This window comes from Pogoniulus pusillus, chromosome 11 (assembly GCF_015220805.1).
Source record: "Pogoniulus pusillus isolate bPogPus1 chromosome 11, bPogPus1.pri, whole genome shotgun sequence".
Classification (NCBI taxonomy): Eukaryota; Metazoa; Chordata; class Aves; order Piciformes; family Lybiidae; genus Pogoniulus; species Pogoniulus pusillus.
The window spans coordinates 10,935,223-10,959,462 of NC_087274.1; the positions used below are offsets into that span (position 1 = coordinate 10,935,223).

The window sequence follows — 24,240 nt, forward strand, 5'->3', positions numbered from 1 at the left end:
GGCATTTGGTGCTGTAAGTTTGCACCCCTTGGTGAGCTGAGCTGCCTCCTGGAGCCACTGAAGATGAGCCCTGCCTTACTGCCTGGATGCACTCAGGACATCAATGGCAAGAGATATGGAACCTGCCTGGGGAGCTCCTCAGCTATGGGCTGGAGGTCCTGTGAGAAACAACATGACTAAACCTCAGCATCTCACAGCTGCATTTGTGAAAGCTGATGAAAATGACCTTTTCTGCTTTGCCTTGGTGCAAAGCTTTAGCTCCTGGCAAGAGCTAGAACTGGGTAACAGCATACAAGGGCAGCTCTAGTCTCTCCTCTGGCTCACTGCTATAGCTATCAGCTCATTACTGTGTGCTGCTCTGCCTAAATGGACAGTTAATTTGCTTGTAGCAGGCACTACCAGTCTGCATCCCTTACCCACTTTGCTATAGATGTAACTGCTCCCAGCTGCAAATTAATTGGCTGCTGCTTTGTTGGTCAAGTGCAAACTGCTTGCAGATCTATCATAAATGCATAGACTGGATTGGTGGGGTGCTGGTTGTGCTCTACACCCCCCTGTATCACACTGATTAACAGCTTATAGTGCTGGAAGGGAAGGAGATGTGCACCAGAGCAAAGTCATCACTGCCCTGGGTGCCTACAGCCTTCCTCAAGGAGCTGGAAAGGAGATGAAAAGAGGAAGAGGATGGCACCTTTGCAGTCAAAAGCTCTTTGTAGAGGCACCTTAGTGTCATTTGTCATCTCTTTGCTGCTGGCAGTTGGGGTCTATGATGCAGGGAAGTGCTGGGGGTTGGGGTGAGCCCTGTGGCAGGGCGGAGACAGGCTCTCTCTTGGGGTAAATGAGGGTCTTGGTGTTTCTGAGCTTGAAGTGCTTGAACTCACTCATCCAAACTGTTTCTTTGCCTGGTTTATCTTCAACCAGCTCCAGCACAGAGTAAGTGAAGTATTTCCTCTTTCCAGGGCTTTGACGAAAGCCTAACATCAACAATCTTAAATTAATGATACGTTGAAAGCTCAAGGTTAAGCAAGCAGGAATTAATATCCTTGAGACCTGTCTCGTTCTGCTTTTCTGACACCTCCTAATTTTCCATGTAAATTGGCTTATGGATCTTTGCCTGAAAGGCTTTGTTGTCTGCCGGGGAGCGGGGGCAGGGGGGCTGGTGTGTCCGCTAGGAAATGATCCCGCAGCGTGGCAGGGTTCTAAGTGCGCTGGAGCTATTCAGCGCTGCCTCCCTTGTGCGGCTGCCCTATCTGCGGCTGCCTGCGTAATCGCCGCATTGACAGCAGCCCTGCCTGCCTCGCTGCTCTGTTAAACGCTGTGTGCCACGGGCCCGAGTGGGCACGGTTGTGCTCGTCATCAAGCCTGGCATCTAATCCTCCTCTTCCGTTGGCTCAACCGTGCGTGAGCAGCCAGGACACACCTAGAAGAATAAGCTCGGGCTCCAGCTTATCCAAGTTAAATAAGTGGTGCCCAGTGTTTGTCAGGATGTAAATAAAGGTGTGGGCACAGCTGCAGGGAAGTCTGTTCACAGCTATCGGAGGATCCCAGGCTTGTTTCAGTTGGAAATGGCCTCTAAAGTTGAGTCCAGCCACTGACCCAATGCCACCGTGCACACCAAACCATGTCCCCAAGTGCCATGTCCACAGGTTTCATAGAATCATAGAATCAACCAGGTTGGAAGAGACCTCCAAGATCATCCAGTCCAACCTAGCACCCAGCCCTGTCCAATCAACTAGACCATGGCACTAAGTGCCTCATCCAAGCTTTTCTTGATCACCTCCAGGGATGATGCCTCCACCACCTCCCTGGGCAGCCTGTTCCGATGCCTCACCAGCTCAAGCTGAGCCTGGGTGGGTTTAGATTGGACACTGGGAAAAGGTTTTTCACCGAGAGAATGGTCAGGCACTGGAATGAGCTGCCCGGAGAGGTGGAGTCGCCAACCCTGCATGTGGTGCTTAGGGATATGGTTTAAGGTGAATCTTGTAGAGTGGGCATGTTGGTTGGACATGGTGATCCTGAGGGGCTTTTCCAAGCTGGATGTTTCTGTGATTCTTGCAGTAAATAAATTTTCCCTTGTATCTAACCTACGCCTCCCCTGGGGCAACTTGAGTTCATTTCCTCTTGTTCTCTCACTTGGTACTCGAGAACAGACTGATCCCCACCTCACTCCAACCTCCATTCAGGGAGTTGTAGAGAGCAGTGAGGTTTCCCCTCAGCCTCCTCTTCTGACTCAAACACCCCTCAGCTCCTTCTCACAAGACCCTTCACTAGCTTTGTTGCCCTTCTCTGGACCTATGCCAGCACCTCAGTGTCCTTCTTGGAGTGTAAGGCCCAACACTGAACCAAATATTCAATCTTTGGCCTCACCAGTGCCCAAGACAGCAGCACTTCCCTGGTCCTGCTGGCCACACTATCCCTGATCCAAGCCAGGATGCTGTTGGCCACTTGGGCACAGTGCTGGCTATTGATTCAGTTCTGGGTCTATGACTGCACATCAGCAGAGGCTGAAGGCTGTTTCTGACTTCATAGAAAAGCAAATGTGGGAAATGTCTTCTAAGAGCAGTTGTACAATATTGTTCTGTGCTCTAGGGTGCATTGAGAAGAGGGGGGCCAGAAAGTCAAGGGATGTTCTCTTTGCCTTCTGCTCTGCCTTGCTGAGACCACATCTGAAGTATTGCATCCAGTTCTGGGCTTCCCAGTTCAGGAGGGACAGGAAACTACTGGAGAGAGCCCAACATAGAGCCATGAGAATGATTAGGGGACTGGAGCATCTCATTTATGAGGAGAGGCTGGAAGACCTGGGGCTGGAAAAGAGCAGCTTGAGGGGACCTTATCAATGCATATGCATATCTAAAGAGTAGGAGGTTGTAAGTATGGGGCTGGGCTTTCTTCAGTGGTGGCCAGCAATAGGACAAGAGGTAATGTGTACAAACTAGAATAAAGTAGGTTCCACTTGAAATTTAGGAAAACCTTTTTCACTTTGAAGGTACCTGAGCACTGGAACAGGCTGTCCAGAAAGGTGGTGGAATCTTCTTCTCTGGAGACTATCAAACTCTCTCTGGATGTGTTGCTGTGACACCTGATCTAGGCAAACCTGTATTATCAGGGGGGTTGGACCAGGTGGTCTTCAGGGGTCTCTTCCTATTATGACTCTATAAAAAAGGAGGAAAACCAGGCAAGTAGGTCAGTCAGCTGAAATTCTTTCACCTTTTAACTTGAGGATCTGTGGGACCCATGAGTTAAGTCACTATCTGTGCTTCAAGCATTGCTGGTACAAGGGCTGTTGGCACAGTGAGGACTTGTCCCTCCACACAAGCATGATCAACAAAATCAGGGGGGTTTTGTACCTGAGCTGCTGTCCCCTTGCACCATGAGTTTGCAGCTGGAAAACTCCCTTGATCTGCACCCAGCAGATGAAGCCTGAGATGAAGATGAGAACCATAGTAACATCAATAACAAAAGTCTGGAAATAAAGGTTTTGCTGGAGAGTCTTCACTGTTAGACCTCTGGGAATGGTTGTGGAAACAAACCTGTGTGAACTTGGAGGTACAGCCTGGTATGTTCCAGCTCTGGGCTGGGTGCTTACAGGATAATGCTGCTCTTCCCAGGTGCAGATCTCATCAGCCTGCTGGAGTGGTGTCAGACTCAGCCCAAGGAAGCCTTGGCAGTTGCTTTCAGGTGGATGTGCATGGGGATTGGGACCTTTCCTAAGCCCAGGAATAAAACATGAGTCTTTAGTCAGTCCAGTCACTCAGGTTCTGGCGATGGCTGAATGCCTGTCCCTGGAGGTGTTGAAAAGCTGCCGAGATGTGGTGCTGAGGGGTATGGTTTAGCACCAGACTCGGTCAAGTTAGATCATGGCTGGACTCGATCTTAAAGGTCTCTTCCAACCAAAACAATTCTATGAAGAATTCCTACCCAGTGCTCCTGCACTGCTGTCCCTTTACCACATGAACAGTCGAGTACAGGGCTTGAAATCCGAGCTTCTGCACTGAGCTGTCACAATGGCAGTTCATTAGTATTGATGATTCCTCTTTAAAGAAGAGATTAAACACTCCTGGATCGCACTCCTGACAGATCTAATGTACTGCAGCTTGTTAGTGGTTGTAGAAGCTTGTTTGCTGCTAGTAACACTCTACGTTGGCTGCATATCACTTAGCCAACCTTGATCTGAAGCAACCCTCTCGCTGCTGAGTCATCTCTGCCAGCCCATGGGAGATGTATCTGGTATCTTTGCAGCTATTGGAATTTGAAAGGATTAGTACAACGAGGTGATCTGGGGGAGATTAAAGAAATGCAGGTTGTGTCCTGGCTCTAACACAAGCCGGCTGAGCTGATCTGCCTGATCCCTGCTGCTGGCAGGCTTGCCAGAGCTGCAGCTTTTCCCCGTCACTTGGAATGCTGCAGACAAGTGTTTCCGCTAACTTTGTCTTTCCTTCAGCCACCCACTACACTCTCCTGGTTTCCTTTCCTGTGCTAAAGGATGGTCCAGATAAGCAGTTGCTTTTCTCAGCAGGACTGTAGCTTTTATTGGAGGTGACAGCCTACGTTTTCCAAGGATAAAATGGTCATCAGTATCCTCCCGTCTGTAGCCATCAGCTGAGGTTTGGGTCATTCATACTTACACAGCATGTGAGGTTACTAGACCCAAGGAGCTGGCAGACAGCAGCATGTCAGCTTTTCTTCTTGGCAGTTTGGTTTGGTGGTGAAATCAGAGCCCCAAGATGTCAAACCTCACTCTTGTGCAGCATGGAAGAAGCTTTTGGCATGACTCAGACCTTGTTTTTCTTGGCTTTTCTCTAATCCCGTGCATTAATTTCAATGGAGGCAGTGGTGTGCGAGCAGACTCTGGATTTCCTCCTGTGGCTGAGCAGTAAAGAGGGTCTGAGGCTGCCTGTGCCTATTTTCATGTGTGATCACAGGCTGTCGAGTGCCTGCAATCGGCCGATGAGTGTTAACCTCTTGTATGTCTGTGTGCTGTGGAGGGAGCTGTCCTGTTTTGGGAGGGATGAAGCAGCTGTCTGAACGTGGGTGCTGAGCCTAGGTGCTCACACCCCTTTGGAAGGTTACTTTGGTCACTAGTCATGGTTGGCTGTTGAAGGCAGGCTCCCTGGCTAGCTGTTGTTCTAAAGGTGAGTTAGACTATGGGTGTGCAGAAGGGAGACGTCGGGGTTGGAAGGGACCACAAGGATCATCTAGTTCCAACCCCTCTGCCATGGGCAGGGACACCTCACATGAGATATGGAAACACAGCTGAGTACTTGGTGTCTGCCCCAGAACTGCCCTGTGTCTGCCCCTGCCTCTGCCATAGCTTCACATTTAGATCATGGTTTATGCCTCCCCACCCCCTGCTGACTCTTTCCAGCCTTCCTTCTCCAAGCACAGATGATAATTCATGAAGTTTTGTGAATGTGATTTGGGAATTATTGCTGCTAAAGAAAAGTCTCTAGGCTCAAGGGAGCTAAGGCAGCAAGAAGGAAACTATTTAGATTTAGAATGGATGTTAGGAAAAACAACCTGCTCACTGCAGGGGGTTGGGCTAGGTGAGCTTTGGCACTCCCTCCCAACCCAGGTGATTCTACGAGAAGGACTGACAGCCACAAAACAAGGGACTAAGTCCATCTGCCAGGCCTGCCTAGAAACTCTTGCAAAGAAATGAGCAGACACTGATGTAAACTGGGCCAAATCTCACTGTGCAGCTATGTGGACAGCTCAGTGCAGCCTTAGTGGAGACCGCAGTTGTGTCGTCCTCATCTCGCATCTGCAGATCAACACTTCAGCTCTGTGCTTTAGCCAAATTTGGAGGTGAGAAAATAGGATATTGACAGCAGAGCTCTAATCCATTGCTAGCAAGCCTGAGCTTGAACGTGATGCCATGCAGACAGGAAAGATGATAAATCAGGCTACTGGTGTGGAGATGTGGGCTTTGAGCAGCTGGTCTGTTAGGATTACTGAGAGGTGGGCTACAGATGCTTCCAGAGCACCTCTCTGAGTGATGGATCCCTACTGGGGCTCCATAATCTGATGGCAGAGGAGCTGAGCCTGAATGTGGATGGGAGACTGTGGCTTCACCATGGGAGTCTTATGACAGCCTCCTGCCCTCTGCTTCCAAGATGGACTTGGCATAGACGCCAACTGGAAGAAATTTGGCATCTTCATTAAGTTCAGTATAGTGATAGGTAGATGAATAAAGCACTATGGCAGGAGTCACCCAGGGGCTTCTTGAATGGCTGCTGGCAGCAGCATGTTGGCAGGACAGCTGCTGCATGCTTGGGTCACTGCCCATGCACCTATCCCTCATGTGTCTTCCTGCACTGCTCCCTCTGGACATGGCTCAGGGCAAGCTGCCATCGCTGCCATCTCTGGGGCCTCACCTGGCACTGGCAGCAGAGCACTAAATGCTTCTTCCTCTTCTACCTGCAGCTGGCATCTGAGGGCTGGGAATGGGCAGGTGACAGGGCATGTTCCTGCCTGCTCCTCGTCCTTCCCCAAGGCAGTTCTGGGCCCTGGATTTTAGCTCCCACCTCTGCCACCTCATGTGGAACAGGCTTCTAAGTGAACAGCAGCTGAACATGGTCCTCATGCTGGGAATTCTAATAACCAACTACCCGGACCAGTCCCTCTTCCCATCCTGTGGCACTTCACACACCAGGAGATCTGGCAGGACTAGAGGTAGATCCAAACCCTGGCTGCATTCAGCCTTTTCCCAGCTGCATACAGAGCTGGGTTGCTCCCCTTCCCTCTAAACCCAGAAGTAATTAGCTCTGCTGTGGCACTGCAATGAACACTGAGCTGGGTTCGCTGGGTAAAGCTTCCCTGAGCTTGCAGGAGACATCCTAATTACCCTGATTGGGCCATTATGATGCAGGGCTGATGAGGAGATGCTGGAATGTTGGTTTTCTTTTGTGTGTGTGTGTGTCTTTTACCCTGAGTCTGAGAATGTCAGTAGAAGAGGAGGGAGGTCTCATTAAAATTCCCCCCAAGAAAGAGGTGTAATTTATTTCACACCAAACAATCGATCGTTCCCATGCTGGAGAAAGACTGAATATTAATTCCAGCAAGTGGGTCCCTCCTCATTGAGCTGCATTTGTTTGTGTTCTGAAACCTGCAGATTGTGTCAGTCCTGGCTGGGGGCTGTGGCTTGGCAGAAGAAGTCTCAGCCCAGGAGCAAGTGTTGATGTGCTTTCTTCAGCGGCAGAGGTTGACTGGGGGAAAGTATCTGGGCTTGAAGGAGAGGCAGCTTATTCTCACTCTGAGAAGGGAAGTTTTATTCTCTTTTTTTCCCCTTCTGAAGTGGTTTCCTCCATTGAAAACACCACCAATTTACATTGCCAGGGCACTTGGAGGTCTAAGGTGGGGATTATGGTTGAGCAGGTTATAATGACTTGACCTTTGGAAAAAAGGCAGGGGGGAATTACATTTCTGAAACGTTTTGTGCAAGTTGAAATACTAAGTCTTCATTTATGAGCAGGCAGGAAGGGAGGACAGGGAGCTCTGACATAAACAGTTTGTTCCTTTCAAAACCTATTCAGCTTCTCAGTGGGAGGGACCTTGCTGCTGGAGAAAGATGCACTTCCAAGAACCAACCTCCTACTGGACTAAGTCAGGAAAAGTTTTAAGAAGCTCTCAGCAGTGCTAACTTCACCAACTATTTCAACAACCATGTTTAAACCTCCTGAGTGCTTCGTGACAAAATGCCAGCGTTGGGCTTTCTGTGGTCAAGTTCCATGGGAAAAAAATGTATCTGACTGCATCTCTGAGCCTGCAGTAGGATGTAGGTGTGAGAAGCAGAACTTCTCATGGACAAGGCAGAAGTCTTCTTGCTATGCCTGCCAAAGGAGAGCTCTTTCTCCTCTGTACTCAACACTGGTTAGGCCACACCTTGAGTACTGTGTCCAGTTCTGGGCCCCTCAATTCAAGAGAGATGTTGAGGTGCTGGAGCATGTCCAGAGAAGGGCAGCAAGGCTGGTGAAGGGCCTGGAACACAAACCCTACAAGGAGAGGCTGAGGGAGCTGGGGGTGTGCAGCCTGCAGAAGAGGAGGCTCAGGGCAGACCTCATTGCTGTCTACAACTACCTGAAGGGAGGCTGTAGCCAGGTGGGGTTGGTCTCTTCTCCCAGACAACCAGCAACAGAACAAGGGGACACAGCCTCAAGTTGTGCCAGGGGAAGTATAGGCTGGATGTTAGGAGGAAGTTGTTGCCAGAGAGAGTGATTGGCATTGGAATGGGCTGCCCAGGGAGGTGGTGGAGTCACCATCCCTGGAGGTGGTTAAGAAAAGCCTGGATGAGGCACTTGGTGCCATGGTCTGGTTGACTGGGTAGGGCTGGGTGCTAGGTTGGACTGGATGATCTTGGAGGTCTCTTCCAACCTGCTTGATTCTATGATTCTATGAAGTGCCTGGTGGAGCAGGGCATGGCAACTTGGTGTTGCCAGGCTGCTGTACCTCCAGCAGCACGTGTAGCAAGATAATCATAAGAGCTCCTTCAGCCTCAGCTAAAGGCAATTTAACAATTACCAAACACCAGAATAATTACAATGCCATCAGCCTGCCCACCCTGTGGGGGGAAGCCTGCAGGGGACGGCAGAAGCACAGGTTGAAGGGAAGGGCTGACTCATCTGTTAACTTTGTTTTAAATGAAACCAAGTGTAAAGCTTGAACCGAAATCTCTCTGTGTGTCACTGTTTAACTGGAGCTTGGAGATTTTGCTGCCTCAAAGGTGTTTCTGTGGAGCCAGAGTCTCCAGATCTCCCGTTCTCCTGCGGTGCTGATTGACAACATGCTCAGTGCCTGGGGTAGAGTCTGCTCCCTGTTGTACTGAAAGCACAGCACTCAGCAGGGTGTAAACTCAGACTTACCCTGCTATGATGAGCATCAGAGCTTGGATCTCATTTCCAGGGGATGAACTCTATATGGGTCTGCAGGACATGGCCTTGAGCCTTCAAGTGGTGTTTGTGTTGTTGAGAGGTTGTTCTTGAGGAGAGCAAATCTGATGCAGTTTTGTTCTTGCTTTGGAGGAAGAATCTAAGTCTCGACCCTGACATACCCTGTTCTGGCATCAGGCTGCAGCATTTAGAAATGGTAAAAGGTACTGAGCTGACAACCCTGGAGACTTTTCTAACATGCTTGTCCTCAGCACCTCCAGAAGTGCTCATGAGGGCACCGCTCTGGGCACCATAGTGTCTCATACGGAAGGAAGTCCTTTCTCAAGTGTACCTTTGCAATGGTTGTAGCCCAGCTCTACCCTTCAGAAGCCAGTGCCTGCTGCTCTGCCATGAGTCAGACAGGAAGATCAGGAGCAATGATTTCCACAGCCACCACAACTGTACTGGTAGAAAAGTGGTGTGAAAGGAATAGCTATTGGGTGCTGTATGACTGCAGGAGCTGTTTCCCAAATGGATTATGGGGAGGGCACAAAGGCTTTAGGAGCAGGTATCTTCTCCTGCACCCTCCTGCATTTTGTGTGTACACCTCTTAAAGCTTTTCTTTCCAGTGCAGGGAGTTCTCTGTTCAAATGCTGTCCTGTAAACAGAGCTTCAAAACACATCTGCTGTTGCCTAGAGGTGCCAAAGGGCGCCCATCTGCTGATAGAGCTCTCCAGCAGGAGATGGGGAACTGTGGATGAGACCTCCCCCACTCTTTACTTCTCTATTGTTGGTGAGACTTTCCTGTGTGCTGCCCAGCCCTGCAGCAGGGATGGAGTAAGTGGAAAGGCTACTAAGGGGGTGTAGGGATTTAGTAGTGTTGGTTCTGCTAATGGAAGGTGAGTGAGAAAGGACGTTGATGTGTGGTCCCTGCATCTGGCAGGACTAATGTGAAGCAAGTGGGCTGAGGACGCATCTGTACCTGCTGCACGGTTCCTCTCCCACTAGTGAGTCTCTTGAATGAAATGCATCCAATTAGCAGCACAGGATGGCTGATGAAACAGGATTAGTCAGGTTCTGTCTGTGTCCCAGGGGCCAGTGAGTCACCCCCACCTTTTCCTCCTCCCCACACAGCAGCCACCAGCATTATGCTTGCTCTTTGTCCCCACTGCAGTTTGCTCTAGGGCAGATTTAGCCGTGCAGAGACCTCAGGTGAAGAGAGTCTGGGGAAGGATGTCACCAGCTTGCTGCCTAGCAGGGCTTTGGGGACCTCAGTTTTGCCTTGTCCTTAGGGTTGTCTTGGCAGAGTTGGCACTGTGTGGAAGGCAGGAGGATGTTCTACTATCTGGTGTGGACACAAGGATGCAGTTAGAGGTAAAGTAACTGAGAAGCGTGAGCCAGAGACGGAATCCTGCTGTGACCAGCCCGGGAGGGCTCTGTCACTAGCTGGAAAAGCAGGAGTAAAAGGAACTGGACCGTCTGCACCTTGTGGGAATTGATCAAGAGCAGAGCGGTGACATGTGGCTCCAGTCACACCTCTGAGGAGGAAGAGGAGAGGGAAAGGGAGTGGAAAGTGAACCCATCTGTCTCCCTGCTGTCTGACAAGGCAGCTCGGGAACACACAGGGAAAGCGCTGGCAAGAAGAGCCGAGGAAATCTGCCTCATTCTGCATAGCTGCCTGTTGATCCGTACTAGACTAAATAGATTCTTTCCATCACCCTTTGGGTTTAGGAGTGGTTCTTCCCCTGGTTCTCCAGCAGATTCCCTTTAGTTCTCTCAAACAAGAGAGACAAAGAGCTGTGTCTGGGAGGCAGGACTGCAGGGAAGCACTCTGCGTTATCTCCGTGCCCTTCTCGCCACCCCTTTCAGACAGCCCTCCCAGCACTTCAGCCGCCTATCTCTGTACGAGTAGCCGTGTCCTTTTCCACTTAGCCATGCCTTTTATTCAGGCTCTGCCATCAGCAGCTGAGGCACCGAGATGGGGTATCACATAATAAATGCTGAGAACAAGAGACAAAGAGGTAAGGCTGAACGCAAACCAGAACATCAGCAGCCTCTCTGACTTAAGGGAAGAGGGATAGGATGTATGGAGTAGGTGAGACCAAGGTGCACAGAGTGTTTAGGTCCTGGGAGTCCTTAGCTTAGGTAGGGGGATACCTCTGAAGGCCTTTGATCAGAAGGTTTGTGTTGAACAGAGACTTTTATTCATCTTGCCCTGTGTTCTGGAAGATGGTAAAAAGATGTACTCTGCCTTGGTTCTTTGCTAGTCTGTTTTGTAGCTTCCCTTGTACCTCACTTCCTAACCTCACAGCACATCCACAGATATTCCTGCACCTGGATCGGCACAATCCCAAGCACAGATCCAGGCTGGGTGGCAAATGGCTGAGAGGAGCCCTGAAAAAAGCACCTGGGGATCTGGGTTGATGAAAAGCTCAACGTGAGCTGGCAGTTGCACATGCAGCCCAGACAGCAGTCGTGTGCTGGGCTGCAGCAAGAGAAGCATGGTCAGCAGGGCAAGAGAGAGGATTCTGCCACTTTACCCTGCTCTTATCAGGCCCCAGCTGGAGCACTCTCTGCAGTTCTGGAGCCCCCAACACAAGAAGGGCATGGAACTGTTTGAGCCAGTCCAGAGGAGAGCCCCAACGATGCTTAGAGGGCTGCAGCAGCTCTGCTATGAGGACAAGCTACAAGAGCTGGGGCTCTTCAGCCTGGAGAAGAGAAGGCTTTGAGAAGACCTTACAGTGGCCTTCCAGTATCTGAAGTGGGCTACAGGAAGGCTGGGGAGGGACCATTGACAAGGTCTTGTAATGACAGAAGGGTATTGGGTTTAAACTGGCAGAGGGGAGATTCAAACTAGATGCTAGGAAAGAGCTCTTTACAGTGAGGGCAGTGAGACACTGGCACAGGTCGCCCAGGGAGGCTGTGGATGCTCCCTCCCTGGAGGTGTTCAAGGACAGGTAGGATGAGGCCTTGAGCAACCTGTTCTAGTGGAAGGTGTCCCTGCCTATGGCAGGGGATTGGAACTAGATGATCTTTGAGGTCTCTTCCAACCTAAACCATTCTATGATTCTTATTCACATCCTGTCTTCCTGAGGCATATTTGCCACAGCTTTTATGGATGTACATGGAAAAGGAGAGACTCCCCAGCTAGTGTTTAGACATCTGGACTAGAAAAAGCCTTGGGGACAGGCAGGGTGGCTGGAAGAGGCAAGTGCCTCTTCTGGGACACTGGCTAAATGAGAAGGCTTCTCCCTGGTGTCGGGACTAGGTCTCTCTAGCATGGCTTTCTACCTCATGCTGATGATATCTAAAAGGACTTTAGCCTGGGAAGGGTATTGTGCCTTGACTTCAGTGTGGTGAGAGCCAGAAAAGATCATGAAGGCCTTTCTAAGTATTATGCCAGCTGGTGCTGGTCTCCCTTCTTGGTTGACCCACAGTGGCCCCATGGTTTTTAGCATGTGGCTTGGCCACCCCGGGTCAGACTGACTGGCTTTGGAGGGGAAGAGAGTGACTCAGCCATAGACATCTTCACCGTCTAAGCAAGATAATATCTTCAGCCGTGCTGTGCTCTGAGAGCCCTGGCAATTCAGATGTTTTCACCTGCCTCCTATTTCCTTATTGCTGGTATTAAAGGAGTGAAAAACCCCACCCAGCCACTGGCACCTTCTTCCACGGAGAAGTGTCAGTCCTCCCCTTTACTTCCTTATGGGAGAAAGGTAGCACAATAGCTTCTCTTGTCCTGAGAGACCTCTGTCTTGGCACAGCATGTCCCCGACCTTCAGTCTCCACCCCTTCGGGGAGATTACCGACCAAAGAGCAAGGCAGCTGCGTGAAAAACAGCAGGTGAAAATTCCTGGTGGTTAAAACAGGGCGAAGATTTTAAAGCCATAAGCGTTAAAAGCTCCACAGATGTCTGTTCTGACCTCAGTGCCTAGGGAAATGGAAGCCAAAAGCTGGCCAGATACCCTAGAGCCATGATCTGGATGTGCTGCTGCAGTGGGTGCAGGATCACACAGTATTATTATTAGGATTGGAAGAGACCTCACAGATCATCAAGTCCATGACAGAGCCTGGGATGAAAATGCAGAGACACCCTGTTTGGGGGTTTGCTCAGTGAGCTGAACAGCAGCTTGCTGCATCTGGAGTCAAAAGTGCTGGTGTGGCACACAGGCCTGATTTGACTGCCAGAGGTGAGTAAAGAGCTGTGTGCTCTCTGCAGGGTGTAGACTGAAGTGTTGTCTGTACATGCAAACACCTCTGAGTGAGAGTGTGTGTGTGTGTGCAGGGTAGGGGGGGGATGTTGGTGCACCTCTAAGCCTACCTATGGCTTAGATCATCCTGTGAGATGACACAGTTCTGCTGTGTGAGGCTGAATTTCTGTTCTGGCTATACTGTGAGTGACTGGTGGCACAAAGCCATAAAGGTGGCAACCAATTCTTTTGTGCCGCTTGATGGTTTTAATTCATCTTTATATATAATTCATCTACAGTAACCACTTCCTCCGTGTTTGACAAAGTGGGAACAAAGCCTTCCCAGTCCCCTGGGAGCCCAGCACAGGCAGTCAGTGTAATCCCCACGTTTAGCTGATCTGGGCTGTCTTTTCTCTCGTCTTTGTCACCAGCAAAGCTGTTTCCTAACCTCCGACTGTTAAAGCCTCATATGCAAACCGCAGACATTTAATTTTCCCTCTTTTCACTCTGTAAAGCATTTGTTATTTTGAGGAAGCTGCATAAGCAACTCTGCTTTCTCTGAGCTGCCTTTTTACAGCTTCTCACTCCGCCGATCTCTGCACAATGTGCTTTTCCAGTCGTGTTTAAAACCCTCTGCCCGGGGCTCCCCGATGGCTCCGCAGCCTGCGAGGCACAAGAGCAGCCTGAGGAACCAGTGGTGGGAAAAGCTACTCCTTGGCGTGAAAAGCCACAAAGCTGTTGTCAGCAGCAGGGGTTTTGAGAGTTGTTTGCAGTCCCTTGAAGCACTGCAGTTGTTACATGCCTGATTTTGCTCGAAGTCTTTAGGGTTAGCATCAAAATGGAGCCAGCTCTTGAGAGTGTTTTGGCTGCCAAACGATCCAGCCCACTGGAGGCGGACAGGGCTAGACCAAAAGGCCAAGTGACAGAGACTTCTGGCCTCAAGGTGTCTCTGCTTGTTTGCTTCTAGAATAGGAGCACAGCCATCCAAGTCTGCAGGTCAGTGACCTTGTGTTTCAAAGGGTCAAGATTTGAACAAAGCAGCTCTGTACTGACATGCTGCCAAGGAATCTTGGCCACACCAAGAGGTCAGCAATCATTGGGCAGTGATGTTGGTAGACGTTTTGCTCTTACAGTGAGAACATTCTCCTCTGAAATCCCCTTTCTGTCCTTTCTTCCATCCTCACTCTATGGGTACCCGGGTATCTTGTGCAACAGAGTCTTTCTGTGCAGCAGTGGAAAGAAGCAGCAGAACACAGCATCTCCTTGGCCAAGGGCACTGTAGGAGCAGAGTCCTGCAGTGCAAAAGGCAGCCCCTGGACTCTTGGAGGTGGGAGCTGGTAGCTCATGTGCTTTGCCAAGAACTGCCTGGAGCTGCTGCTTCTCCAGCAGCTTGTAGGTCTGAAGGCTTTCTGCTGTGATCACTTCAGAGTGCCCTAGTGAACAGCCACCGTCACAGGTGCTGAACGTGGGGAGAAGTCCTCCAGAAACTGAGTCTGCTGGGTGGATTCTGGTGCCAGTTTCAGACACACGCTGGCCTCTGTCATGCTGTTGTTGTGGACAGAGCTGCTGTTGCGACCTGGCTCTTTGGCGGGGCGGATGGCCACTAGGAACTGGCGCTTGAAAGTCTCACTGAGGGCAATGTAGAGGAAGGGGTTGAGGCAACTGTTGGCGTAGCCCAAGCTAATGGCAAAGTTGTAGGCATAGAAGAAGGCCATGGATGGTGTGTCAATGCCAAGGTGAACCAGCTGGAGGATGTAGAAGGGAGCCCAGCAAATGAAAAAGGCGGAGCAGATGGCAACTGCCATGCGAGTGACTTTCTTTGTACGTACCTGGAGGCTCCTTTGGGGCAATGGGACCACAGTGGTGGCCATGTGCTGGAGAATCTTGAAATAGACCACACAAATCACAATCAGTGGCACAGCAAATGCCAGCATGAATTGATAGAGGGTGAACCAGTAGATATCAGTCTCTGGGTTGGGAAGCAGGAGAGCACAGCGGACAGTGCCATCGTCCAGAGGCATAAGGCCTGCATACATCCACACAGGAATGATGGTCAGGAAGGAGAGGAGCCACACCAAGCAGATAACTAAAGCTGCCACGCACGGGGTCCGGACATAGGTAGATTTCAGAGGGTAGACAGTTGCCAGGTAACGGTCCAGTGTCATCACAGTAAGGATGTTGGTGCTGGTGATCTGGCTGTTAGTGTCCAGGGCAGTGATGATGGTGCAGAGTGGGGCTCCGAAGTACCACGAGCCATTGCCCAGGAGCTGGTGGATGAGGAAGGGCATGCCCAGAAGGAAAAGGAGATCCACAATGGAGAGGTTGAAGATGAAAATATCAGGCACAGTCTGCTTGCATCTCAGCTTCTTCTTCTTGACGATAGTGTAAATGACGATGAGGTTCCCCACAACGCCCAGGAAACAGATGATGCTGAAGAGACTGGGCATGATCACATTGGTGTAGGGTGCTGACTTCTCTGCTACTGCTGAAACAAACCAAAACAGTGAGTGCAACCCAGAGACAGCCTCTTTACATCTCTGCGTGTTTGCCCTGTCCTGCAGCTGGATCCCCCTCAAAGATGTAGCCTGGAATGATGTTTAAGACCCTCTGCATTACTTGGAGAGGCTTAGCTGAGGATTTGATACCTCTCTGCCATGCAGTACGTGTAGAGTACTACTCAATCTGGCCATGAATAGGCATCAGCTCTCCTGTTGTACTTTTGTCCTGCCCGAGAACTCTCCAGCTCTCTTTTTGAGGGCTAAACACCAGGCTAGTATTGCCTCTGTACTCACCAGTGGCTGCCAGGGTTGCCAGTAACTTTTCTTTCAGGGTGCTGGTGGGCTGGATGTCCAGCCATTCTGGAGTGAGACAGCTGGTGTTCTGCATATCAGAGCACTAAAGCCCCTATGTGGGTGCCAAAATCTGAGCACAGTCAATGCTCAAGCGGCTGCCAGAAAGCTTCAGCTGGTCTGTTGTCCAGCATGAAACCAAGACAACTAACTCTCATCTGTAGTGGGAGATCTGAGACTATATCCTAGTCATGTCCAAGCTCTGTCTGGGTTAGGCTGGAGCATAAACTCTCTTCACCTTCCTTCACTGCCCCTCTCAGTCTCTGGTTTCTTCTCTAGCACAATAGCCAGGTGTGTGGTCAAGCAGAGATTTGGGATTAGGTTTCAAAGCGAGCCTTCATTCTGCATGGAGGAAAGTATGTCTTAAACCCAGCTGTCCCTGAGTTCTGGATGTAGGTGATTTTCCAAGGCAAAATTCTTGCTTGATAACACTTGTCACTGATGCTTAACTGTTGCTCTTTGGGGTGGGAGGTCCAAACATAATAAAATTCATATTTTGTCTTGTCCCTAATCCAGCTTTAAAATTACCTTTTGACTCCACAAGCCCTCAGTTGAAACCAACAGGGATTTCTGCTCTTTGGCACGGGAGATGATGTCTAAGACCCTGCTTGTGCTGCATTCTGTTCTGCAAGACTGCCATGTGCTTTGCGTGGTGGAGGCTGAAACTACCCTGCTCAGCTGCGGCAAATCTCATTTCATCTCACTGCTACTCTCCTATAGGACCTAGTGTTTTTTTCCCTGGGAGAAGGCTTTGTGTGACTGTTACAAAACCACTCTTGATAGCCCTGAAGCCCAGGCTGTGTGTGTCTTCCATTGAGTTGCAGATGAGTCAATGTGGTGCTGATTGGAAATGTGTTCTGCCACTCTCCTATTCCAGCTCCTTACCTGCCCATGCTTGTAGAAGTACTGGGGAAGTTTCCTCCATCACAACCAAAGGGAATCTAAGATGGTTTTAAGTGAAATAAAGACACTCGTAAGATGTTGGTTCTGCCAAAGCAGTGTCAGTTTGCTGAGGTGGTATCTGCTAGCTCGGACGTTCAGAATTCCTGAGTAGGGAGTCACTTTGTCAGAGAAGCTTGGCTGAATTGGCAAAATAAATGGGGCTATCCTGATGGCCTGATCTGTACTGGAGGAACCATGGGAGGGATTGTCAGGGGTGGAAGGGACCTCAAGGATCATCTATTTCCAACCCCTCTGCCATAGGCAGGGACACCTCCCACTAGCTCAGGTCACTCAAGACCTCATCCAACCTGGCCTTGAACACCTCCAGGGAGGGGGCATCTGTAAGCTCCCTGGGCAACCTGTGCCAGTGTCTCTCCACCCTCACTGGAAAGAATTTCTTTCTCATCTCCAGTCTCAATCTGCCCTCCTCAAGCTCCAATCCATTCCCTCTCATCCTATTGCTACAAGCCCTTGTATAAAAAGTCCCTTCCTGGCTTTTTTATAGCCTGCTTCAGGTACTGGAAGACTTCTATAAAGTCTCCCTTTTCTCCAGGCTGAACAGCCCCAACTCTCTCAACCTGTCCCTAGAGATGAGGCTCTCCAGCACTCTGATCGTCTTTGTGGCTCTCCTCTGGTCCTGCTCCAGCAGCTCCACGTCCCTCTTCTGCTGGGGGACACCAGACCTGTATGCAATGCTCCAGTTTGTCCAGCAGCAAGTTAGCAAAAAGCCTGCAGCCCCCTACATGCTAAGGAGTTAGCCACTGTCGTGTCATACCATGCATCAGCAGAACTTGCTATGGATGTCTTTGCTGATAGATAAAATTCTTCTGAACCCCAAGCCATGCCAATGACTGAGTGTAATTATGAATTCTTCTGGCCATGTTCAAGTCAAAGCTACATCTATTTGGAGAAGTGTTTCTCATATCCACTGTATGGAATATGGGGCTCTGAGAAGTGGGAAATGATGAGCTGCCGCTGCTTCAGTCCTTCTGGCACAAGGAAGCAGCCAGGTTAGGCAGAAGCAAAGCCAAGATGAGAATGTGGCAGAGCTGCTGAGGTACAGGAGAGCTGGCAGGACCTCAATGTGGAAGCCAAGCTTGCCTAATAAGATTTGAAAAATACAAACAAACAAAAAACTTGGTCCAGTTTTGGGTTTGGTTGGGTTTTTTTGTTTGTTTATGGAAGCTTAAATGATCCCTCTACCTTTTGGCTGCTTGCTACAGCCAGGAAATGTCCCATATGACATGGCTTTTGGTGGATAAACTGCCACCAGCCCCCTACTGAGCTCTGATACCTGCTCTTCAACATCCAACCTGTACATCACCTAAGCATCCAAATGGATCTCGCACTAACTTCATGCTTGAAGGTGGCAGACTAGAAATTGGAAGATGATGACTGCAGTCCTGCTCTTCTGCACACAAGTTCTGCTCTCCTCTCTTCTGGCCTCAAACTTTGTAATGAATGTGGTGGAAATGGATTATGTGAGTAAAACCAAGGCCACTTGGTTGGTTGGTTGGTTGGCTGGAAATTGGGACAAAATGTGCTTTCGCTGCAATAGAACTGATATAGTGCTTGTGGTGATCCTGTAACATTTGGAATGAGCTCAGCTGGCCTTAAAGCAGAAGGTGTGCAAGCCCAAAGGTACTGTGTGAAAGGTAGGCTGGGTAGAGCTGTAGCTTCTCTCCTGCTGTTGGTGTTTGTAAGAGCAGACTTTCAAGTATTATTAGCTGGAAGCTGGTGTGAAGCTATAGTTCGTGCGTGTATTACAGGCTGGAGTCAGAGGTGCAGGACTATCAAAGACTCAAAAGCTGTCTCTTCTCTCGAGATGAAAGAGGCTTTAGAAATCATTCCACCTGAATTTTCAGTGCTGCTTCTGTGCACAGCCAAGTGGCTGTACTTTGTTTACTGAAAAAAAACCCAACTACTTCAGGCAACAATTTGTCCTTGCTTATAGGGCTGTGGCTGCCCTGTTGCCCTTTTGAGGTGATCCAAAGGGGGCTGTGTGGTGTGTGAACTGAGTGAAGGCTGCCCTAATCTTTTTTTTCTTTAAGGTGATTTTTATCTTCAGCCATGTCCAGATGCTGTAGAGATGTATTTTCTTATGTATTTCTGAAGGTCATGGTTTGATCCCAAATAGGTAAATACCACACAGGTACTCACAGTATCACACAGTATCACTCTCCTCCTGCCCTGGGGAAGGGGAGAGAAAGCTGGAGGAGTAGAGGTACTAAGACGAGGGGGAAGAGGGGGAAAAAAAGCTCTATCCCAGCCAAACCCAGGGTAAGAAGGAAGCACCTTAGGCATACTTGCAGTTGCAGGGGATCAAAGACTACATCCAAAGCAGCTTCTCTTGAAGAGTTTCACCGACTTACACTATCAAGTACTGGCCTTCCTGATTTGGGAGTAGTGGCAGCATGTAGAAAGCAGACTGGCACGGAACTTTGTTTCCCTCTCCCGCTCTGTGCCCTCTTATCTATATCTTGTTCCCCTCTCTGCAAACTGGGCTGGTTCATCTCCTCTCTGCATCCCAGTCTATCGGGCTACTGAGTTGTTACTGTCTCACAGCCAAGAGGCAGCGATGTGCTCGAAGTCCCCCTGGTGCCAGCGACGGCGGCCGGGCTTTATGCGGGTGCTGTGCCCCCGAAGGGAGGGCTAGGCCCGGGACCCTCCGCAGCCCCAGGAGGGGTCGGTGCCCCCCACACGGCTCGGGGCTCGGCGCTGTCCGCCCGCGGGTGCTGAAGGTGGCGGGTCCGGTCCGCGGCCCGGGGGGGAGGTGCTGGGTGGGACCGGTCCCTGTGCTCAGCCTCTCGCACCTCATGTGGCGCCGGTTGGCCCAGCCGAGGACAGATATAGCTGAACTGAGGGCTGTGGGACAGCTCAAGAGACATATGCCCGCGGCTGTACCCCATAATGTCCCCCCAGCCCCAGCACGGACGCCCCGCCGGGGAGCTGTCCTCCGGTCCGCGCAGCCCCCACTCACCTGAGCCGTTCCGAGCCTCTGCCGCGGAGAAGTTGCGGGAGGAGTTGGCGGGGGCCATGGTAGTGACTCCGGTGCTAGAGATGGAGAAAGTTGGGCAAGTTCCCTTGGTGGATCTGAGGTGCCGATGAGGTGGAGGCCTCCCGCCTCGGCTTTGCTCGCCAGGGCGGACGGGGGCCGGGTAAAGGCTGGGGGACAGAGCCCTCCTGCAGCTGCGGAGCAGAGGCTGCGGCTCGGCTGCGCTCTGCTGCGCTCTGCTCCGCTCGCCCACTCCCGCACCGCCGAGCCGAGAGCAGGTACTGACATCAAAGAGCAGCTGACTCCGTCAGCCACGTCGTCTGAGAGCATCCATCCCTCTGCGCCGTCGGGTGGGAGGGGATGCCGGTGCTGAGCGGGACCGGGAGCAGCTACCCTCTTCCAGCCGGCGGGAAGAAGCAGAGGGTCGACTCCCGGACGGAGGCTAGGCAGTGCCTGCCCTCTCTAGGGCTGCGAGGAGAGCCCCTTCACATGGTTTCCCAGTGCCGCCCCCGAAGGGATGACTAGGATCTGCGCCCTCCCAGTTACAGCCAGCCTGCTCTCGGCAGCAGCAGTATCAGACTTTGTCTTTTAAAGCAGCTCTGATCTCCTGCCTTCAGCCTGGATTTCACTCCCTTGCAGAGACACGTGCACTTTTCACCCCTGAGTCACAGGCACATCCCCAGTAGCGGGGCTGAGGCATGTCAAGGCACCAAATTGCCCACTGAAATCTCTGCTGCTTGGCACTCTGAGCCCTCTAACTCTTAATTCCAATCTGAGACGCTTCGCCTGTAATTAATTCTTTGCCATTTTCTGCTGTTCCACAGCTCATTTCCTTCCGAACTCTAAAAATTAGCCCTGTCGCTAGCTCAGATATTACTTGTTCAATTTTTTTGGCCTTAAAAATACTAGACAAGAACTCCTCTGGGTTTTGAGAAACTGCTTTGCTCTTTTTTCTGTGCCATGCCAGAGCCACAGCCTGCTTTGAGCTGCTGATGTTTTTGTGCTTCCCACTGCTGTTAATACATGAGTTGGGTTCCTCTGCTATGGTTTGACAAACCACAGGCTGTCAGGACAAAAGGATTACTCTGCACCTCTTAGCAATTCCTGCACCAGAAAAGCACAGTGTCACCAGCAGCAACAGGCAGCTTTTTTTTTTCCTGTGGTAGAATGTGGTGTGGAGGATTTAGTTTGCTTTATAAGATCTACATCTCCATCTCTGAAAACCTGCCTTGTTTCAGTCTCTTTATAACTACAAAGGCTGGCATCAACCACAGGGGCCTTGTTTGTTGGCTTGCTTTTGAGCTTTGGAAGTCTGTGTTGATCAGGACTGTCAGTAATCTGTACCATCATGCAGCCCAACACATATACCACCAACAAACCCAGCATGGCTTCTAGGTTGGATTTGGCAGCAGTACTTTCAGTATGGGCCTTTTATGGTGAAAGACAAAGGAGCTCATCATCATCATCAGGTTGTCCTCTAGCGGACCAGCAGCAGACAGAAATCTGGAGCTTACTTCACCCAGGCATTGTAGGTTTTCAGAGCTGAAGACAGGCTAGGGTTAATTTGTCTGCTATGCTGAGAGGTTTTTGCTGAGTTGCCTCAATCAGTGATTCACCCAAAAGGTTTTCCCCTGGTGGCTCTCTGTGGCATGAGACAGTTCTGAACCAGCATAGCTTGTGATAAAGTGATGTTTCTCAGTTACTTCATATTTTCTTAAATGACCTTTTTTTTTCCTTCACACTTCGGGCAAGTGTTAGTATTCATCTACTGATGTAGATGCAAGCTATGTTTTGTGGTTGGGATGGTGGAGCTAAGGCAGAAAAGCTATTGTGAGCGCGGTGCTGTCCTCTGCAGTGGGTGCCTGCATGAACTCAAAGCACAGAATGTGAGTGTGTGTGTGAGAAACGGGTGGGCAGCTGCTATGCCATTCACCCTGCGTAGACCACCTCTTACTCACTTTCCCTGGAGAGGAATGAGCTCTCTCAGAGCTTTCAAAGAAAGAACCTGACATTTAAATGTAGCAGTTTCCAAAACACAGGATTATCTCTAATCTGCAGTCTGAAACATTGCTGTTCACTTAGAAACAGCCTTCCCTTTGAGGAAGCTGTAATGCCTTCTGCTCAGCTGTAGAGGCACAATAAACCACAGCAGCTCCATCCCTGGTGTACATGCCACAGCCGCAGTGACAAAGCTGTGCTCAGCGTTTGAGATTCACCTCACCAGCCTGACTGTGTGACTGTTTCCATGCTCAGACTTTGATAAGGTTTGGGTCTCCTTTTTTTGTGATGTCAATAATCTATAGAAGCTCTTAATCTAGAGAAGACTTTGTAAAACCATCCCCTCAAGGTTGAAGAGAGGAGAGGAATATTAACCACAGGAGCTGGTGGTACAACCTGTCCATGCATAGAGCTTACCAGCATGGGAAGGAGCAGGCACGGCAATCAGCTCATTATCTGGCTGAACACTTGAAGGCAGCAGCTCTCTGAAGGACTAGCTCTGTGAGTGCTCAGCCACTGGAAACTGAAGCAGGGATGAGCTCTAGGGGGACCTAGGGAAATAGCTGAGGAGTTGTACTAACCACTCCATGTAATTACGAGGAAGATCGAGGCACTAACCCCTTGAAAACACATCTTAAAAGAGAGAGAGAGAGTAATTAACATTTAAGCAGGGAACTGCCATCTCGACAGCCTAATGATGTAGATAAAGGTGAGGAAATGGAGCTCAACCCTTCAACATAAAAGAAAAAAAATTACTTCTTCCTATAAACCTGACATCATCATTACCCTTATCCTGCCTGCACCATCACTGTTAGGGAGCTAGATTGTGATTTTCCAAAGCGGCTGCTAGGCAAATTCCATGATTAGGGAACGAATCTGGCTGGTCTAACAGTGGTTTAGCCCTAAAAGGCTCCTGCAGTTCAGTAACGAGTTATGTTTCCTGCATCTGCCCCAGCTGGAGATCCTGTCTTGCGCAACGCGAGTAGAACCACAGCATCCCGAGGGGCAGAGCGCAGCACCGGCTTCTGTTACTGCGCTACTGAAACCATTTCCCTGCCTCATTCCACCAAATCCTTTCTCATTAAATGGAAACTTTCTCAGCCTCTAAATATTTATTTAGCACCTAGCTACTGCTCTGGTTTGCACTCTGGAGAGGGGAGCCTTTGCTGAGAGTCAGGTTGCAAGTCCTCCTCTCTAACTCACTGATCTCTTTATTCGTCATTCCAGACGTGTGACATGGGCCTCTGCATTTTCATAGCTTAGCTCCTTGCCTTTGTTTGTGTTGGTCAAATAGCCTAATGGGTGAAGTTTCACCCTTATGGTGGCCTTATGGCTAGGGATGTTTTAATTCAGGATGTTAGACACAGTGCATCACTTCTCCATACCAGCTAAGTACTTGAATGTTGTTGTGTCTGCTCAACAGCTGCATGTCAGTCTCACACCTTTTCAGGCAAGATTGCTAAGGTAGTTTCCAACTGCTGATCCATTTTGCCTCCTTGATTCTGGAAAGTGAGTATTTGCTCTCACTTCTTACCTACAGGGAAAGAAAATGTTGTGTAGTAAAGCTAAATAATTTCCCCAAAGCTACATGCTGAGCTTGAGGTCAAAAATTGACAGTAATTCTCTCCATGGCAGCGCTGGCTTAGGCAGCATCTTATTCATCTTCCTGTAATGATTATCCCAGCACAAGTGTTTGTATCCTCACAGAGGGATGTCTGCTGAGTGTAATCATTTGATTAAAAAAAACAACAAACAACCAAAACCTAACAAAACAATCAACCAGCAAACACAGAATGCCCAAAGGTTTGAAGGAGTGTCTTCATCAAGGCAGCTGGATGGTGACTCAGGTGATGCTGTCATCGATCTGGTTGCGTGCTGCATGTCGGGTTTGGCTGTCTGGGAAGAAGTTGCTGTTGTGTTTTGATGTCTGGTTCGATTCAGATCAGTGCTGCCCTGTGAGCCAATACTGCCCTGAGCTGATGTTATTGACTGTGGAGCCATGGCTTGAGACTTGAGCCGTGAGCAAAGCCCTGATTTCCCAGCTCCCAGTCTCTGTTCTCTCCTGAAAGCAGCAGGGTGAATCCCCTTGTCAGCTGCTCAGAAGTTGCGCAGGGCTTTACAGGAACACAGCTAAACAATCATCTAAAGCCTTCTGTTATCCACACCAGATTTCTCATTTAATAGCACAAAATGAGAATTTATCTGAAACCAGATGATCACCTCTCTCCCTACAGACTTCCTGCCCTCGAAATGACATATCCAAGCTGCACGGTCAATCCTGGCTCATTCTAGTCCCATGCTGCTAATTTGCGGTTTTAACCTTCAGCCTCTGTCCACCCCAGTTGCTCGCAGTGAGCCAAAGGCCAGGGCAGCAGCCTTGTGGTTTTGTTTTTACTGCTAAA

At 50.0% G+C, this 24,240-nt stretch overlaps 2 protein-coding genes across 3 annotated transcripts in view; one reads left to right on the forward strand and one right to left on the reverse strand.

The window, feature by feature from the left end:
• The window catches only part of CASKIN2 (CASK interacting protein 2), an 83,304-nt gene that overhangs the window by 16,834 nt on the left and 42,230 nt on the right, over positions 1-24,240 (forward strand). The gene's annotated exons all lie outside the window — the stretch shown is intronic.
• LOC135179711 (melanin-concentrating hormone receptor 1-like) lies at positions 13,314-20,073 on the reverse strand. 2 transcript variants are annotated; one of them, XM_064151765.1, is made up of 2 exons: positions 19,826-20,073; positions 13,314-15,536 (listed from the first exon to the last, which is right to left on the reverse strand). In XM_064151765.1, the coding sequence occupies exons 1-2, from the start codon at positions 19,881-19,883 to the stop codon at positions 14,488-14,490; spliced, it is 1,107 nt and encodes a 368-aa protein (XP_064007835.1). In that variant the 5' UTR covers positions 19,884-20,073; the 3' UTR covers positions 13,314-14,487. The 2 variants fall into 2 exon arrangements, with proteins under 2 accessions (XP_064007835.1, XP_064007834.1); XM_064151764.1 differs by having other exon boundaries at positions 13,314-15,539.